At 42.7% G+C, this 18,261-nt stretch overlaps 1 protein-coding gene across 2 annotated transcripts in view; it reads right to left on the reverse strand.

Moving 5' to 3' along the window:
• Positions 1-7,126: 7,126 nt before the first annotated feature.
• The window catches only part of ALDH7A1 (aldehyde dehydrogenase 7 family member A1), a 46,816-nt gene continuing 35,681 nt past the window's right edge, over positions 7,127-18,261 (reverse strand). The window contains exons 14-19 of one of the 2 annotated variants that reach the window (XM_045087111.1): positions 16,896-17,012; positions 15,502-15,599; positions 15,225-15,298; positions 10,719-10,794; positions 9,286-9,342; positions 7,127-7,358 (exon numbers count right to left, since the gene is read on the reverse strand). In XM_045087111.1, the coding sequence (XP_044943046.1) occupies positions 9,288-9,342; positions 10,719-10,794; positions 15,225-15,298; positions 15,502-15,599; positions 16,896-17,012 (420 nt within the window). In that variant the 3' untranslated portion in view covers positions 7,127-7,358; positions 9,286-9,287. Of the gene's footprint in view, positions 7,359-9,279; positions 9,343-10,718; positions 10,795-15,224; positions 15,299-15,501; positions 15,600-16,895; positions 17,013-18,261 lie in introns of both variants that reach the window. The other variant, XM_045087110.1, reaches the window with a different exon arrangement.

Consider the following 18,261-nt stretch of genomic DNA (forward strand, 5'->3'; position numbering starts at 1 on the left):
TGGGGCGAGGAGGGTATGGAGAGGGTGGCTGGGTTAGGGACATGGAGAAGCTGTTATATGGTGAGCGCTGTAAAATGTGTTAAACCTGATGATTCACAGACCTGTACCTGTGGCAAATAATACATTACATGTTAATAAAAGTAATTTAAAAAAAAAGATGCAGTGAGGCAAACACAGCATCACTTCTGTGATTGTATTGCTCTACCAGTTTTTTTGTAGATTTTATTTACTTGTGCGCAAGAGAGAGTACATGAGCAGGGGGAGAGGCAGAGGGAGAAGCAGACACCCTGCTAAGCAGGGAGCGCAATGTGGGGCTTAATTCCAGGACCCTGAGATCATGATCTGAGCCAAAGCAGATGCTTAACCCACTGAGCCACCTAGGCACCCCTTACAACACAAACCTTAAGCCCAAATATTCTCATGAGCAAACACCACGTTCAGGGGCATTCTACCAAGTAAGCTGTAATTTCTAAAGCATCATGGTTGGGATGGCTGGGTGGCTCAGTCAGTCAAGTGCCTATCTTCAGCTCCAGTCATCATCTCAGGGTCCCACAATTGAGCCCCATGTGGGGGCTCTCTGCTCAGAGGGAATCTGCTTCTCCTTCTGTGCTCTTCCTCTCAAATTAATAAAATCTTTTTAAAAAGTGTTGGGGTGCCTGGGTGGCTCAGTGGGTGAAGCCTCTGCCTTCGGCTCAGGTCACGATCCCAGGGTCCTGGGATCGAGCCCCACATTGGGCTCTCTGCTCAGCAGGGAGCCTGCTTCCTCCTCTCTCTCTGCCTGCCTCTCTGCCTACTTGTGATCTGTCTCTGCCAAAGAAATAAATAAAATCTTTAAAAAAAAAAAAAGTGTCATGGTTATAAAAGCAAAAAAAAAAAAAAAACAACCAAAGAAAAAGTAGATAGAATAACACAGCTCCTTTTGGGTATAAAGGAGATTACTGATACAAGGGGCTAAAGTAGAACAGCATCTGAGAACAAGATGTAATGTATCAGTAGTTCCCTGATTTTGATGGTGTGTAACAGTTACATAGGAAAATGTCATTTGTAAGAAATATACACTCAAGGATTTGGGGTGATGGGAGGGGTCAACTACATTGTCTCAAATAGTGAAGGGAAAGAAGTTCTTTGTACTGTACTCCAATTCTGAAGGTTGTGAAAATATCAAAATAAAAAATAAATAAAATCATAGAAGAAAAAAATGAAGGGACAGCGATTAGAAAGAGGTACGCAAGGAAGGAGAGCATTAATTTTAGATGACTCGTTATTAGAGCACTACTAACTCTGGAGCCAGACTGCCTGGGTTCAAATTCCACCCCACCATTTATCAGCTGGTAGACTTGGGGAAAAGTTACTCACCACCCCCCCCCCGTTCCTCCATTTCCACGTTAATAAAATGTGGATTATCAGAGTACCTATTTCATAACTTGTTATGAGAATTAAACGGGTTTCTATTTGTTAAGTGCTTTGAAAAGTGCCTGGAACATAGTGAGTATCATAAAAGTTCATAAAAGTGTAAGTAAAAGAAATAAAATGTCCCCTGGAGTAGTTCAAACTGGAATAACCTCACACATAGGCTCCACGAGGGACAGGCGGGGAGTGGATGGAAAATGAAACTTAATAATATTTCTTAACTTAAAACAAAAGATACTCCTGTGCAATTACAGCCCAAATACTATTTTTTCACTGACATTCCGTGCTCAGATTTTACCCAAAGTCAATCACCCACGGAAGCTCAGGTGATGTGTCATTAGCCGACCAGAGGTAGGAAATGCGGGTTACCAATGGTGCTGGAATGTAAAGCATTTCATACAAGTAGGGCATGGTGCTTAGCACATCCTTCTTCTGAATACAAAACCTTTTCCAGGTGACCTCCTGGCTAGGACAGTCCACACAACTTCCTTCCTGCCGAACTTGCGCATTTGCTCTGAGCAGCAGCGCCACCTACAGCTCAACGCCGTAAAGACAACGCCATAGTATGAATCCTGGTCAAACCTCCCCAACTCTGGAGTTGAGGGGCTAAAAGACCTTCACCAGCCAAGAGCAAATGTAAAGTACTGACAGGATCTGTGTTTCCATTTTTGTAAAATAAAGACTTAATTTATCTAACACAGAGAGAGAGCGCACATGCACAAGCAGGGAAAGGACAGAGAGAGAGAGCAGCCAACTGCCACTGAGCAGGAAGCCCCATGGGGGCTTGACCCCAGAACCCTGGGATCGACCTGAGCAGAAGGCAGACCTTTAACGGCCTGAGCCACCCAGGTGCCCCATGTTTCCATTTTCAAACCTAATCCACCTTAGAAAGTCAATTCTATGTAATAACTTACACATAAGGAAAGGGAAATCTCACCTACAACTGGAATCTTAAAATACACAGGCGGGGCTCCTGGGTGGCTCAGTGGGTTAAAGCCTCTGCCTTTGGCTCAGGTCATGGTCCCAGGGTCCTATGATCGAGCCCCGCATTGGGCTGCTCTGCTCAACAGGGAGCCTGTTTCCTCCTCTCTCTCTGCCCCCCTCTCTGCCTACTTGTGATCTGTGTCAAATAAATAAATAAAATCTTTAAAAAAAATCAATAAAATCTGAGTACTATGAAGTTGTTCTCTATTTTATTGATAAATTTAGTTCCAACGAAAACCCCCCAGAACATCCCTTTTCAAAAACATGAAATATCCTTCTACGTTTCTTTTAGGAAAATATGGAAAACACTCTAATAAGAGTGGTCAACATCTACGGAGCCCTCACCATGTGCCAGGCAGTGTTACTTCTTTTTTTTCCTTAAAAATTATGGCAGGTATTATTACCGCCCTGTTGAGTAGAACATATTATTTTAGCAGACCATCACCCACATTTCATTCCAAGATAATATAATTCTTTCCAAATCCTGGGAATTACGCTTCCTTGATTTCAGCATTCGATTAACACAGTGATTATGCTCTTCCTCAAAACAACAAGCAGGTCACATACCTGACAGGCAAAGGATCAACACCAGCCCAACTGCCTGCTGCTTCAATATTTTAATATTTTTTTTTATGATCTTATTTATTTATTTGACAGACAGAGATTACCAGTAGGCAGAGAGGCAGGCAAAGAGAGAGGGGGAAGCAGGCTCCCTGCTGAGCCAAGAGCCCGATGTGGGGCTCGATCCCAGGGCCCTGAGATCATGACTTGAGCCAAAGGCAGAGTCTTAACCCACTGAGCCACCCAGGCGCCCCACGATTTTAATTTTTAAGTAAAGGAAAATAGTAATAGTAAAGGAAATAAAAGGCCCCCAAACAGTTGAAGTTCATTCATTCTGGCAGAATGACAAGACAGTTCATTATTATCTGCTTCCCAGCTATGTCTGGGGAATAAGGAATTGAGGAAGGTGACAAACCCAGGAAGCACCAACACAACACCATTTGCACCTGGGGAATGAAGGGCAAGAAATAGGTATGGTGTTGCCAGAATCCTGTGTCATCACAGCAGAGGGGACACGACAAGGTCTGTAGTCACAGAAATAGGATTAAAACCACTGAGAGTAACTATCAAAGGCTGACAGAGAGTGGGGAAATGGATACTCTGACCTCTAAGCTTTGATTCTCTACCACTGGCCAAACAATCACAAACCAGAACACAAAGAAAGCCCAGGTGAAGGAGTCCAGAGGTCAGCCCTGAAAGACACACTGCCAGGACGATGTTGGAAAATGAATCTGCAGGAGCAAAGTGAGTGTGACCTTTCTAATTTTTGCTAAAGGCAAAATGGTTTATTTTGCAGCTTATAACAAAGCAGCCAAACTGGCAGACCCCAGATTATAGTTAAGAAAATTAAGTTCAAATAGGTTAGCTGCTTTCTAAAGGTCACACAAGTTGTCTGTATGGGACTTGACAAACAAAAAAAAAAAACCTTTAGTAACAGGAATTTAAAGGCCTGGCAACAGGAAAAATTGGGCACCTGGATGGCTCAGTCAATTAAGCAACCAACTCTTGATTTCAACTCAGGTCATGCACGATCTCAGGGTAGAGATCAAGCCAGAAATTGGTCTCTGCGCTGGGTGGGCTCTGGGGCCGGCTTGAGATTCTCTCCCTCTGCCCCTCCTTCCACTCTCTCCTTCTCTAAAATTAGATAAAGGCCACAGGAATTAAATGTATCATATTATAAAAGGCAACAGTGAGGAAAGGGAAATTCATTCATGAAATCTGGGGTGAGTACTAAATATCTGAAGGGGAAATCAATTTAGATCAAGTCATAACATATACCCTAAGGCCAAATGGATTAAACACCGATAGGCCAATCCCACAAAAACATTTATGGGCCTTTTCCAATGGGTGGGGGAAAAAAAAAGTCTCTGTATTTTTAACCCAGAACACTAGACTGAACCTTCCATTCAACATGGGGAATGCCCTTGCCAAGATTCTGCAAAAACTGCCTCCAAGAGACGCCTGGCTGGCTCAGTGGGTTAAGCCTCTGCCTTTGGCTCAGGTCATGATCCCAGGTCCTGGGACTAAGCCCGGCATTGGGCTCCCTGCTCAGTGGGGAGTCTGCTTCTGCTTCTCCTTCTCGTTCCGCTCCCACTCATGCTCTCTGCTCTCTCTCAAATAAATAAAAATCTTAAAAACAAAAACAACAACAAAAAAAACTTCTCTTGGGGCACCTGGGTGGCTCAGTGGGTAAAGCCTCTGCCTTGGACTCAGGTCATGGTCTCAGGGTCCTGGGAACAAGCCCCGCCTGGGGAAATCTGTGCTCAGCAGGAAGCCTGCTCCCCTGCCTACTTGTGATCTCTCTCTGTGTCAAATAAATAAATAAAATCTTAAAAAAAAAAAAATTCTCCTCTCTAAAAATAAAAACAAAACAAAACAAAAAACTATCTCTGAAATTACCAGTTGGGAAGTTTCCACAGGATGTGCTCCAGCAAGACTAGAGTATAAAGCAATCGGACAAAATACATGGGAGCCAGGAAGATCGAGAGTCTCTAATGCAGAAGAGCAGCAAAGGAAGGGGAAATCTGCAGATGTCACTTGTATGCTAGCAAGGAGCAACCCATCTCACTGAAGCAGAGAACAAAGAGCACTGGACAGGGGATCCCAGGAAGAATAAAAACAGCTTCCTGAGTAACTGGAAAATATTAATAGGCATGTGACAGAATCCAGGAATTTTGAAATAATTAGTAATGGTCTATTTTTATGAAATATCCAGAACAGGCAAACCCAGAGACAAAAGCAGACTGGTTGACAAAAGTGACTGGAGAATAGGGTGAAAAGGGGAAAGTACTGGTCAATGGGTTATGGGGTTCCGTCTGGGGATGACAAAAATGTTCTGGAACCAGTCAGTGGTGACTGCTGCACCCATGAGTGAATGTACCAAATGCCACTGAGCTGCACACTTCAAAAATGGTTATGCCGTAGTTTAACGCAATTAGAAAAACAAAACGAAATAAAAAAAACAGATGTAGAGCACATAAAGCAATAAGGGCAATTACAAACTCCAGGAAAAAGACGAGATAAGAAAGCAGACATGATTTGTTGCCTTTTGCACAGTCGTAATTAAGTCATGACTACAGACTATGACTACAGAGTTCACATACACAGTATGTATGAAGAGATGAGAGGAATGCAGGGAAAGCAGCTTTATGTCTGGGGAAATGCTAATAAAAAAGTTAATCCTCACCTACTGCACTGAGAACTCTGCATTTAATATCTGAACTGATTTGCTGAAAAATCACAGTAGGAGCTTATTACTTAGGAATTAGCAACAGCAAAAAAGGTGAGGATGGTCGTTCCAGTCAAGTGTAGGGGGGGAAGAGGAGGGAACAGTGTTTTAAGCATTCTAGGCTCATTGTATTTTTAACTGTGTATAAGTATTTAAAATACATTTAATGAACAACAAAAAAGCAGAGGAAAAATTTATAACCTAACTTTCTAAACTTAAGATGGAAAAAGATCAAGAGATTTGGGGCATCTAGCTGGCTCAGTCAGTAGAGTATATCTCTTGTTCTTGGAGTTATGAAGTTTGAGCCCCACCTTGGGTACACAGACTACCTAAAATGATTTTAAAAAATTCAACAGATTTGATTGCGTGAGAACTCCAAAACTTCAGTACATCAGAACGTATCAACACTTTCTGGGACTCAAAGGCTGTGGCACCTAATGTCTTCATACAAGCCCTTAAATACTTTTAAGGCCAACAAACACCTAGAAGAAAACCAAACATGAGCAGTTAAGTGCAAGACAAGAGAAGTGTGAAAAGGATAGAAATTGCAAACAGTTACCAGTGCAAATGTCTACAGCAAATAGGCAGATAAATAAAATTACAGCAAAGCCTAGAGGAGAAAAGATCTGAAGTGCTAGGGAAGGGGAGAAGAGCAAGCACACGGACTCCTCAGTCCCTTCAGCATTACCAGGGACAAAGTATGCCATTAAGAATATTATGTAGTGGCACAGCATTGAAGAGAGAAGTGAAAAAAGGAACAGCATCCCTATTTGCTTTGAGAAAACTGCCTCATCTCTATTGTGTGAGGTCTTCATCATGAGTGCTTGCCTCCCAAAATGGAGGCCAGGACAATCAAGTATTCCAATGCCTGCCTATGGAACTCCAGGAGTCAGGATCCTGGGGTCAGTCATTGGGATGCTCTGTCCAGAGACCGCAGAAGTACGGGAAGATGCCAAGACACTTAGGGTTCACTGTAGTGGTGAAGCTGGCATGCTGACCACAGCTCCCAACGGAGGCTGGGAAATGGCAGTATGGCTACAGTACCAGATGCAAGCAGTCAGGAGGGGCTCGACGGAAACAGTGATCACAAGAAGCAGTACAGGGTCCCTAGCGCCTTAAAATACACAACCCTAACACCACACACAAATGTGCATTTCAACTTCCTTGGTTAAAAATACTAATAAGCGATGTTTATTTTTTGATTCACTAAAAAAGAACAGAGAGGGGGACGCCTGGGTGGCTCAGTTGGTTAAGCAGCTGCCTTCGGCTCAGGTCATGATCCCAGCGTCCTGGGATCGAGTCCCACATCGGGCTCCTTGCTCAGCAGGGAGCCTGCTTCATCCTCTGCCTCTGCAGCCATTCTGTCTGCCTGTGCTCACTCTCCCCCCTCCTCTGATAAATAAATAAAATCTTAAAAAAAAAAAAAGAACAGAGAGGGACAACTGTAGCGCAAATTTTTTTAATAATAAGCATTATGACAAAAATAGGTCCTCATAATTATTAGAAACATGTAGAAAAATTATGAATTAGTCTCAAAAAAAAAAGGCAATCAATTAATTTTACTCAATTTCTGTATGTTAAGACTAGATCTGCCAGTCATCCCAGCATGCTAGAAAATTGGCCACCGTATCATGACTTTACCGGATACACAGGGATGGAGAGCCTCCTTAAGAACCTGAAAGAAAGAAATTATAAATGTAAAAAACTTTAAGTTAAAACAAACACAGTGATATAGCTTATATCTTAAAACATTTGTTTAAAAATAATATGCTGGGAAAACCAAGGATATGAGAAAATATTTCAATCAAAAATCACCTTGAACAATTTCACAAAATAATAATGGCCTATCAGTATGTGATTCCTCAAAGTGTTTTTAAATGGGGCTTTACTTTCTTCAGATAGGACTATAGTCCCTAAGACAGGGCTAAAATACTTGAACAATGAAACCTAAAAAAAGGGAGGGGGGCAAAACAAGGCCATAGCAAGATTTTTAAAGTTAATGTGCAAATCCCATGATCTTCTTAAGGAACCACTTATTTTAAAAGGAAAGATATCGCAATATGGCATAATCCAGTCGATGAGAGACTTTAAAAAATGGCGAAAACTTGGTCTTCAGTAGGATCATTTCATGAGATGTTTCAAGGTCACCTAGGTCAATAGAGAGTAAAGTGTGTGTACAGCAGAGAGTACATACAAGTGTGTGTGTGTGTGTGTGTGTGTGTGTGTGCGCGCGCGCGCGCTCTGGGCATGGGGATGGAGGAAAGGTCTGGAAATGAATGACTCCAAACACCTCGTTCTCCAACATCATTTTTTTGTGTGTGGGTTTTCATTTTAATCAAAGTTACATATTTTCTTGACTTGAAGAATCAAACCGTTCTCTAAGACATGTTCTGAGAAACAGCCATCCCTCCTGTCTCCACACTGACCTCCCACTTGCCCTTCTGAGACAGAGCTTCTTTCAGAATTTACCTCCCTACCTCCATCAACCTTTGTTACTATTTCTTACTTCCAGGACATAATATGAATACCTTTCTCACTGTGATGAATTTTCAATTGCTTCATTTTTTTCATTTGCTTACTTCTTTGTCATAACTCAAGCCAGTCTTTACCGGTTGTCCAAATCTCTCCATACATCCTAATGCATCCGATTACCTACAAATACAATCTTCTTGGAAGGCTTCTGCCCAGGTCTAACCCAGCCGGGCAGTATAGATGGCCAGGAAGACAGGAGACCTTCAAGAGCCAATGTGGGCTCAAGAGGCAACCCTGGGCTGAAATGAACCACTCCAAAGGGCTCAGTTTCCCAAGAGAAGGAAGCAGATTCTGCTTTGCAAGTTCTACATGTGAACTTCCTTTCCTCCTTTCACAAAAGCCACACACTGCCACATACATAGTGGTCATTCTCCCAGAACAAATCCAAGGGCAACCGCACAAATATAATAGTTATAAAGAAAATGCCCTAAGATTGTATAAGAAACCCAGATGATACTCTTCATAAACACAGGCAGGTGCAAAACCTATGTCCACCGTGCTGTATCTTTTTTGTGGTGACATAAAGCCAGTACGAGCAAGAGAAGCCATAATGGTGATGAACACCCTTAGTCATTTCAAACACAGCAAGTCATACCACATCGATGCTGTTCTGTGCTAATCTACAGGCAAGGAATACAAACACACTCCCTGCAAACACGCACTAGAGGCTAATGTCCGTCAATACTCACTAAAGCAATCTCTACTCACACTCAGATGTTCCTGCATCTACCAAGACTTCTATTTTCTTCCTTTTCTATTCTGTGTTTTTCCAATTTCCTCCTATGGCATCTACTCCTTTTTAAAAAAAAAAAAAAACTGTAGTAAAAAATTCAGGAACTCATCAACTACTAGTAAAAAATTCATCTTACCTTTTATTAAATATGGCTATATCATGACAATTTAGTTTTATTTTTTAAAAATTAAGTCTCTTGATTTAAGTGGGGCCCAGGGTTAAGAGACTAGCCACCGTCATAATCAAAATGATGCATTTATTCAGGACAAATCTTAACTTCCTTCATCTTCTTCAGAAGAAAGTCCAAGAATCTGAAGTAGTACCAACTTACTGTCACCTTTACTCAAACTTGATTCCTTGAGCCAGAGGAAGGTCCTTACTGTAATTGATGGTACTAGAAGGAAAAAAAAAATTGAATGAAGGATAGTATATACATAATTTAGAATATTTAATGTCATTAAGAAAACCTATTATATACACATACCTGTTATATACACATCTGTGTATATAACAAGGTGAAATGTCCCAAGATACAAGTTGGTACAGAAAAAAAGTTAAGATACAAAACAAGGTTAGTACAGATCCAGTTGCATGAGAGAGAAAAGACAAAGGAGAGAACAGAATCCGGAAAAACACGTTTCAAAAACGTTATTCGTAGTCTTTGGGACACAATATGGGGATCCACTCTAAATCTCAGGTGCGCAACGAAAGTAAAAGAACATAACTGACTTTGAAGAACAGGTACCAGGAAACAAACAAAACCCACAACAAAGAAATGGAACCAGGAGAGGGTGCATATGTCTGAGACTTAAAGCACAGCCAAAAGCTCCTCAGAATTTCTAGACAGACATCAAGTCACTGAAGCTCTAAGGGACTAAGGTTGAGAATCCACCTGAGGTTAGAGGGCTAGTGAGAAGCAATAAATGAGACCAAAATGAGCATCCTGGGATCCTCAACCTTTGCTCTGTAACATAACAAGGGCCTGACCCACATATTGTTTTAATACACTTGGGAAAATCATTTCTATCTAAGGGAGAGAAAAAACAGCATACAAGCAGGGCGCTTGGGTGGTTCAGCTGGTCAAGTGCCCAACTCTTGATTTCGGCTCAGGTTGGGATCTTGGGGTCATGAGATCCAGCCCCACACTGGGCTCTGTGCTCAGCTGGAGTCTGCTAGAGACTCTCTCTCTCTTTCTCCCTCTGCTCCTCCCCCAGCTCGTGTACCCTCTGCCCCCCAAAATAAGCTTTTAAAAAACATATAAAAAAATAAAAAATAGCATAGAAGTAGAAGAACCAACTCCTTAGAAAACCCTCCCTGAAGCAGACTCCGTCACCAGCCACCAGTGTGTGCTGGGTAAACAAGCTAAGGCACCAGTAAGAGCCATGCTCACTACTCTGGCCTGCAAGGGCCCTGCACACTTCCCCTCTGCTGCTGCCCCTACCACCTACAGGGGTGGTGGCCATAACCAAGGAGAAAACCCCAAGTACAGCTTCTCCCACTTTCTCCTACTGGCTGACCCTCCAATGTCCTGCTCTTCTGGTGTCTCCAGACAGAAACCACAACTGAGTTGGTTTCACGGTCGAGCCCTAGGCACTAGCTGAGGTGGGACAACCAAGGGAGACAAGTAACAATATAGGACAGATGTCCTGGGAGGGGACAGCTGCGCTTCATTACAAAACCAAACTGAAGTGAAGCAGTACGAAGAAAGAGCATACAGTAGAAAAGCAGAAAAGCACGTTCCAAACCCACCCTCCCAAAGCCTTTTCTTACCAAGTGGATCTTCTCATGTACTGTTTCCAGGCATCGCTACCGGACTCCCGGCCACCTCCAGTGTGCTTTTCTCCTCCTAGAGAAATACACGAGAAGTTCACAAATCATGAGCAGTTTTTCTGGGTGCAGCACCTACTTGGTAGCATGGAGAGAAACACACCAAAAGGAGACTAGAGCTAGCCGACCAATGAGTTCACATTTAGCTCAGAGTATAGGCCTCCTCTATAAAAAAAGGACAAGAGGGGTGCCTGGGTGGCTCAGGGGGTTAAGCCCCTGCTTTCAGTTCAGTCGTGATCCCAGGGTCCTGGGATTAAGCACCCCCATCGGGTTCCCTGCTCAGCAGGGAGCCTGCTTCCCCCCCCCTTTCTCTGCCTGCCTCTCTGCCTACTTGTGATCTCTGTCAAATACATAAAATCTTTTAAAAAAAAATTCAGAAAGATAAGAGACCAAATAAACAGCAAAAAAGAACTAAGGCGGTGGGGGTCGGGAGTGGGGGGGGGGGGGTGACACAAAAAGGGCATATAGAGGCAGTAAATCTGCCAGAAGCAAAAGAAAACCAACCTTACCACTGGACCAGATATTAAGATGGAAAATTTCTGGACAGTGGAAATATAATTTCACACTTAACCTCAGCTATATAATTTTCAATAATAACTATACACAGCTTTTACAATGTCCTGAAATGTTACATTAATGTCCTTATAACATAAGAAGGTAATGATTCCATAAAATAAGAGAAGGGTATTATGTGCAAGTGTGCTATCAAACCACAAGAAATAAGTCTTGGTAGTGTTTTTACTAACAGTAGAGGAGAAAACACTTAACAAAAGAGCTACAAGAAAGATCTGAGGGGCGCCTGGGTGGCTCAGTGGGTTGAAGCCTCTGCCTTCGGCTCAGGTCATGATCCTGGCGTCCTGGGATCGAGCCCCGCATCGGGGTCTCTGTTCAGCACGGAGCCTACTTCCTCCTCTCTCTCCGCCTGCCTCTCTGCCTACTAGTAATCTCTGTCAAATAAAATAAATAAAATCTTAAAAAAAAAAAAAAAAAAAAAGATAGAAAGATCTGAGCAGGTATCCAGCTGGCTCAGTGTTTGATTCCTGATCTCAGGATTATGAGTTCAAGACCCATGCTGGGGATAGAGATTACTTAAAAATAAAATCCTATGGGCACCTGGGTAGATCTGCCAGTTAAGCATCCAACTCTTGAATTTTGGCTCAGGTCATGATCTCAAGGTATTGAGATCGAGCCCTGTGTTGGGCTCTGTGCTCAGAATCTTTCCTTGAGATTCTCTCTCTCCCTCTCCCTCTGCCCTTCACCCAGTACACATGTACCCTCTAAAATAGATAGATATTTTTATAAAAATTAAAATATGTGAAAATCTGAGGAAATTGCCCATATTTTTTTTAAAAAAAGATGAAAAATAGAAGGGAAAAGATAACAAAATTAGATGATTCTTGAAGAGATATTATTCAAATAATAGTTCTAGTCATTAGAAAAAGAGAATAATTGCAGCACCTGGCTGGCTCAGTCCATAGAGCACGTGACTCCTCATCTCGGGGCTTTAAGTTTAAGCCACATACTGGGTACAGAGAGTACTTTAAAAAAAAAGGTGGGGGAGAGTGCCTCACTGGCTCAGTCAGCTAAGCATCTGACTCTTGGTTTTGGCTCAGGTAATGATCTCCAGATAGTGAGACTAAGTCCCGAGTCAGCCTCAGCATGGAGTAGAGATTCTCCCTCTCCCTCTCCCTATGCCCCTCTACCTCCACACACACTAAATAAATAAAACCTTAAAGAGAGAGAGAGAAAGGGAAAAAAACTGTCAAAAAAAGACCCAGCACTGAAAATTATTCAGCCCCAATACTCTAAAGCTAATCACTGGCCCAATGTCTAAGAAAATTTTTTACAAAGATCTCAAACCTAGGACACCTCGTATTTTTTGAAATAGGAAAAAAAAAGAGATCAGAAATTGAAGTGGACTGGGCTCTTCAACCATGACACCAGCCATAATGCAAATGAATTAACAACTTCAAATGTCTGAGGAAAAACTGCTGCAAACTGTGCAGGACAGGCAGAGGTCTGTCTGCAACACTGCAGCATGTAGGAACCCAGCTGCTGAAGACAGCCCTCCATGGGTAGCAAACTGCCCTTCAATGATTAGTTTCTTACTGGGCCTCAGCTGCTCTGATACAATGTGGTTTATGTGAAAGCCCTCCTTGCCTTCAGGGAGTCTGGAGTTTCAGTATGTGCCAGGGAAAGGAGGCCTCAGCGACCAGCCTCCCACAAAAGCCTGGGATGCAGAGCCTCTCCTAAGTTTTCCTGGTAGAGAACATGTCATGTTTGTCGTCCCAACCCACTGCTGGAAGAAGGAAGCACATCCTGTGTGACTGTGATGGGGAGAACACAGAAGCGTGGTTGCTTCCTCTGGTTTCCTCCTGACCTCACCCGGCAAAACCTCATGCTGCACACACAGAAGACGGAGGCTTAAGAAGGTTCATCTATGCTAACAGAGGGTCAACAAACAATGTCTACAACAGAGAAGAGTAAGCACTGAAGCACACTACTCTGAAAGACTGAAGGAGGGGTGTCTGGCTGGCTCAGTCGAGGGATCACGAGGCATGGGGGCACAGAGCTGTGAGTTCCGCCCCATAGTGGATGGAGATTATTTAAAACTAATAAAAAACAAAACAAAACAAAACAACTACAGTGAATTAAGGTAAATTTCCTTTTAGTAATTTCCAAGTAGCTGCCTCTGGGAATGAAGCCGGAAGAGAAAAGTGCGAGAATCCCCTTTCCCATTTAAAAATTAACTTGTGGGGTGCCTGGGTGGCTCAGTGTGTTAAGACTGTGACTTAGACTCGGGTCATGATCTCTGGGTCCTGGGATTAAGCTCCTCATCAGGCTCTCTGCTCAGCAGGGAGCCTGCTTCCCTCTCTCTCTCTCTGCCTGCCTCTCTGCCTACTTGTGATCTCTGTCAAATAAATAAATAAAAATAAAATCTTTAAAGAAAAATTTTAAAATAAAAATTAACTTGTGTGGGCTTCAGGGAGTAAGAGTCAGGTGCACAAAGTAGTGTGGGCTACAAACAGGCACTAAGGCCCTGCAGGGGGAGAGCTGGACACGGGGGCACACAGCCTACTCAAGAGCACAGTGCAGGGGTGAGCCTGAAGGAAAGCAGGAACCTTTCCCCAAAACTTATGTAATGAATAGTAAGTACAGCAAACACTGGTCTGAAAACACTAAAAAGTGCCTCGAATTATTTACAATGTTGGAGGTATTAACACATGCGTGTTCTGCTCTATACATATATAGATGTATATGTAAGTATAAACAAGGTCATCTGTTTTTACTCTACTTTCGCTCATTTTTAGTTGAAATGCTTAAAACCCAACTGCTGACTGGGTTGACTTCAAGAAAAAAACAAACTACTACTTAATTTAAGCATTAAGAACTCAAGGCTTATTAAGAGAAAATACAAGCAGAACCCAGTGGAAGAAAACACATTAGTGTTTTATATAAAATAAAAACTAATGTTTAACACCACATCCCTTTGCAACAAAAAAAACAGAATTTTTTGTGTGACAAAATCTGGCTTATCTCTAAAGCCAGGGGTTCTTAAATGTTCTTTGGGTCACTGACCGTCTTCCCAAAAAAAGAGATGTCACTGCTTCAAGGGGTCACATATCCTAGGCTAAGGGCCCTGGCTCCAATGTGATGCAGAGTTTGAGAAAAAAGAGTCAGGTTCTGGATCATCACTCTGAATACGGCAGTAAGCTCCTCTCAAGCATGTTAGACCGGACTCTTACCAAGTTCTATTATTTCGGTTTCTTTCTTTCTTTTTTTTTTTTTTAAAGATTTTATTTATTTGACAGAGAGAGAGAGATCACAAGTAGGTAGAGAGGCAGACAGAGAGAGAACGGGAAGCAGGCTCCCTGCTGAGCAGAGAGCCTGATGTGGGGCTCCATCCCAGGACCCTGAGATCATGACTTGAGCTGAAGGCAGAGGCTTAACCCACTGAGCCACCCAGGTAGCCCCATTATTTCGGTTTCTTGGTCAAACTTTTCTAACAGCTACTACTCCTTTTCCTTTGCTGCCTGAACTGTGTCCCCTCCCCAAATACTTATGTTGAAAACCTAACTTCCAAAACTTAGAATGTGGCTGTATTTGGCAAAAGCTCCTTTTAAAGAGGTAATTAAGGTTGAATGAAGTCATAAGCCAAAGAAAGATGTCACAAAGGTGCAGGCCTGTAACAGAAGGACTGGTGTCCAAGGAAAGGAAGAGGCACCAGGCATGTACAGGCGGGCATGGAGAAAAGGCCACGGCAGGACCCCAGGTCATGAAAGAGGGCGCTCAGGAGAAACCAGCACTGCCAACACCTTAACCTTGGACTTACAGCCTCCACAACTGTGAGAACATCCATTTCTGTTGTTCGAGCCACCCACACCATGGCATTTTGTTATGATACCCCAACCATGTGCCCCCGACGTAGAACAGGAATTCTCTACATACCAAATGCACCTCCGATCTCAGCCCCGCTTGTGGGGATGTTGACGTTCACAATGCCACAGTCGGATCCTTTCGGTCTGTGTGTAGAAAGGGAAGCAAGGTTGAGAGCAACAGATAGGAATTAAGAAATAAACTGAAAAAATCCAAGCAAAACCTCTAAGACTCTTCATGCTCAAAAATGGGATTTTCAACTATAATGGTTTCTTTCTTTCTTTTTTTTTAAGCCCACTCGTGACACAAACTAAGCTTATGTAAATTCTCAAAACAGACAAAGTTATACCCAAGCCAGCGGAAGATTCTGCCCAAATCCTTGGTAAAGATGCTACTGGAAAGCCCCTGTTTTACTTCATTATTCCAGGCGAAGACTTCCTCTTCATTCTAAAAAGGACAGTGGAAGCTGTTAGAGGATGCAGCAATTGCTTCAAAATTCACAAGAGTCCATTTCATGAGCTGTACCAATGTAATCTCCACACACAGAAGTTAACTAAAACCTCAGTATCTTACTAATTCTGTTTCTCTCATGCACAGCTTTGTGGGGGTTTTCCCTGAATTGTACTCTGAGAAACAGACGAGGACATGCTTCCACTCAAGCTGCTACATGTAAGACCTATTACTTACTGAGCTCCTCTTCTATGCAACCCACTGACCGAAGCACTTTGCACACATTTAAGTATTTAATCCTCATCCAACAATACAGGTTTTGTATTACCCCCATTTTACAGATTAAGCAAGACACACTAAATAATTTACTCAAGAATTCACTCACATACACAGAATACAAAACATGAAATTATCCTCTGTCACAAGACATGAAATAAGACGACAATTTAAATCAATATTTTTGAAAAGCAATCCTTTGAGGGGCACCTGGGCGGCTCAGTCAGTTAAGCATCTGCTTAGGCTCAGGTCATGATCCCAGAGTCCTGGGATCAAGCTCCTCATCAGGCTCCCTGCTTAGGGGGAAGCCTGTTTCTCCCTCTCCCACTCCCCCTGCTTGTGTTCCCTCTCTCGCTGTCTTGCTCTGTGTCAAATAAATAAAATCTTTAAAATAAGTAAGTAAGGGCGCCTAGGTGGCTCAGTGGGTTAAGCTGCTGCCTTCGGCTCAGGTCATGATCTCAGGGTCCTGGGATCGAGTCCCGCATCAGGCTCTCTGCTCAGCAGGGAGCCTGCTTCCCTTCCTCTCTCTCTGCCTGCCTCTCTGCCTACTTGTGATCTCTCTCTGTCAAATAAATAAATAAAATCTTTTCAAAAATAAATAAATAAATAAGTAAAAATAAAAAGTAATTCTTTAACTGTAGTAAGATATAATTCTTGTTAATATTTTCTTAAACTATTAATCATGGCATATTCAAACCTTGATTTGATCACTAAGTATTGGCTGGCATGGCTCTAGTCTGTCTGGGGAAGGAGAAGGTGGGGTGGGGAAGGAGACCCTCCAGCTTTTACCATCTGCTAAAACCTCCACAGGCTGTCCACAGATACAGGTTACAACTGTAGTAGGTCTGAAGACTGCATGCAGCTTGTCACTTGTCTGCTGATGCTCAGCACTGAGGCTATGGGACGGTCTGGTCCCTTCCATGTGGAAGCTGACCATAAGGCCTACACAGCTCAGAGCAGATGACACACAAAGGCAGCCATCAAACTCGAGAAATGGGAAACAGAATCCATTTTTACCTTGAATTTAAAGACATAAAGAATCGGAGCAAACGTCTCTGTGTGTGCAATGGATGCGTTGTGAGCCAGACCTGTCACAATTGTTGGTTCTACGTAATTGCCAGGGCGATCCATGACCTTCAGTAGAGAAATAAAGTAGAAAGAATGAAGGTGTTTTGTTTTTTGGTACTTAGGGTCAGAGGACACAACCTTCCCCTATACTTTGGAGAAAAAAAAAATAAACACCATTTATACATATGAATCATTTCCCCAAAATAACTTCCCATCATGAATAAAAATAACCTCTGTCTTGGTTGGTCAGAGAAAAACAGAAAAGAAAGTGAAGAAGCAAAACCTGTCACAGGTTGACACGACCAAGTGACACTGAAAAAAAGCAGTTATAGCTGGCTTTTTAACAAGTATATAATGTAAAAATAGGACTACACGGCATCTGAAGACTGTATCATATCCCCATCCCAAATTCCTACAGGGAAGCCTTAACCCCCACCAGTGTGACTGAAACTGGAAACAGAAGCTTTTAGTAAGTAAGTAAGTTAAAAGAGGTCACACAGGTGGGGCCTGAATCTGGAAGAACTGAAGACCTTACAAAAAGAGGAAGAGATACCAGAGACCTATTTTCTCCACCCTCAAGGCAAAGGCCGTATGAGGACACTGAGAAGATGGGCGTCTGCGTGGTCTGTGTGCCAGCAACAGAGGCCTCACCAAAAATCAACCCTGCCAGCACCGTACTTTAGACTCAGCCCCAAGAACTGTGAATAAAGTAAATTTCTATTGCTTAAAGGACCCAGTGGGGGACCTGGGTGGCTCAGCTGGTTAAGTATCTGCCTTAGGCTTAGGTTATGATCTGGGTCCTGAGAGCGTGGGGCTCCCTGCTCAGTGGGGAGTCTGCTTCTCCCTCTCCTGCACCTCTCTCTGCTTATGTGCTCTTTTTCTCCCTCTCTGAAAAAAAAAAATCTTAAAAAAAGGAAAAAAAAACTGTAGGTCAATACTGTTCAAATAACTGATTCTGTGGATTGTACGTAATTACTTGTTTTCAAAATCTCTCATTTATAGTATTACACATTTTCTTGCTTGTTGATTTGACTCCTTGTTTGACATCATACTTTCTCTTTTTTGGCTACAATTTCTTCCTTTGTTAAGAGAGGCATCAGTTTCCAAACACTAGGATGCGTATTTCTAATTGAGCTTTGTTCTGCACTGTGAACGCCTCTGCCTTGTTTGTGCTTGGCATGTTCTCACATGTCTGTTGACAGACATTTCAAGGTTCTGTGGGAAATGCAAAGTCCACAGTTCTGTGGAAAATGAGTTCAAAACTCTGCACCACTGCACAGACCATCACGAGGGCTAAGATTTACATAGTATAAAA

The sequence above is a fragment of the Mustela putorius genome, unplaced genomic scaffold, assembly GCF_011764305.1.
Source record: "Mustela putorius furo isolate JIRA1106 unplaced genomic scaffold, ASM1176430v1.1 tig00001059_pilon_pilon_pilon, whole genome shotgun sequence".
NCBI classification, from domain to species: Eukaryota; Metazoa; Chordata; class Mammalia; order Carnivora; family Mustelidae; genus Mustela; species Mustela putorius.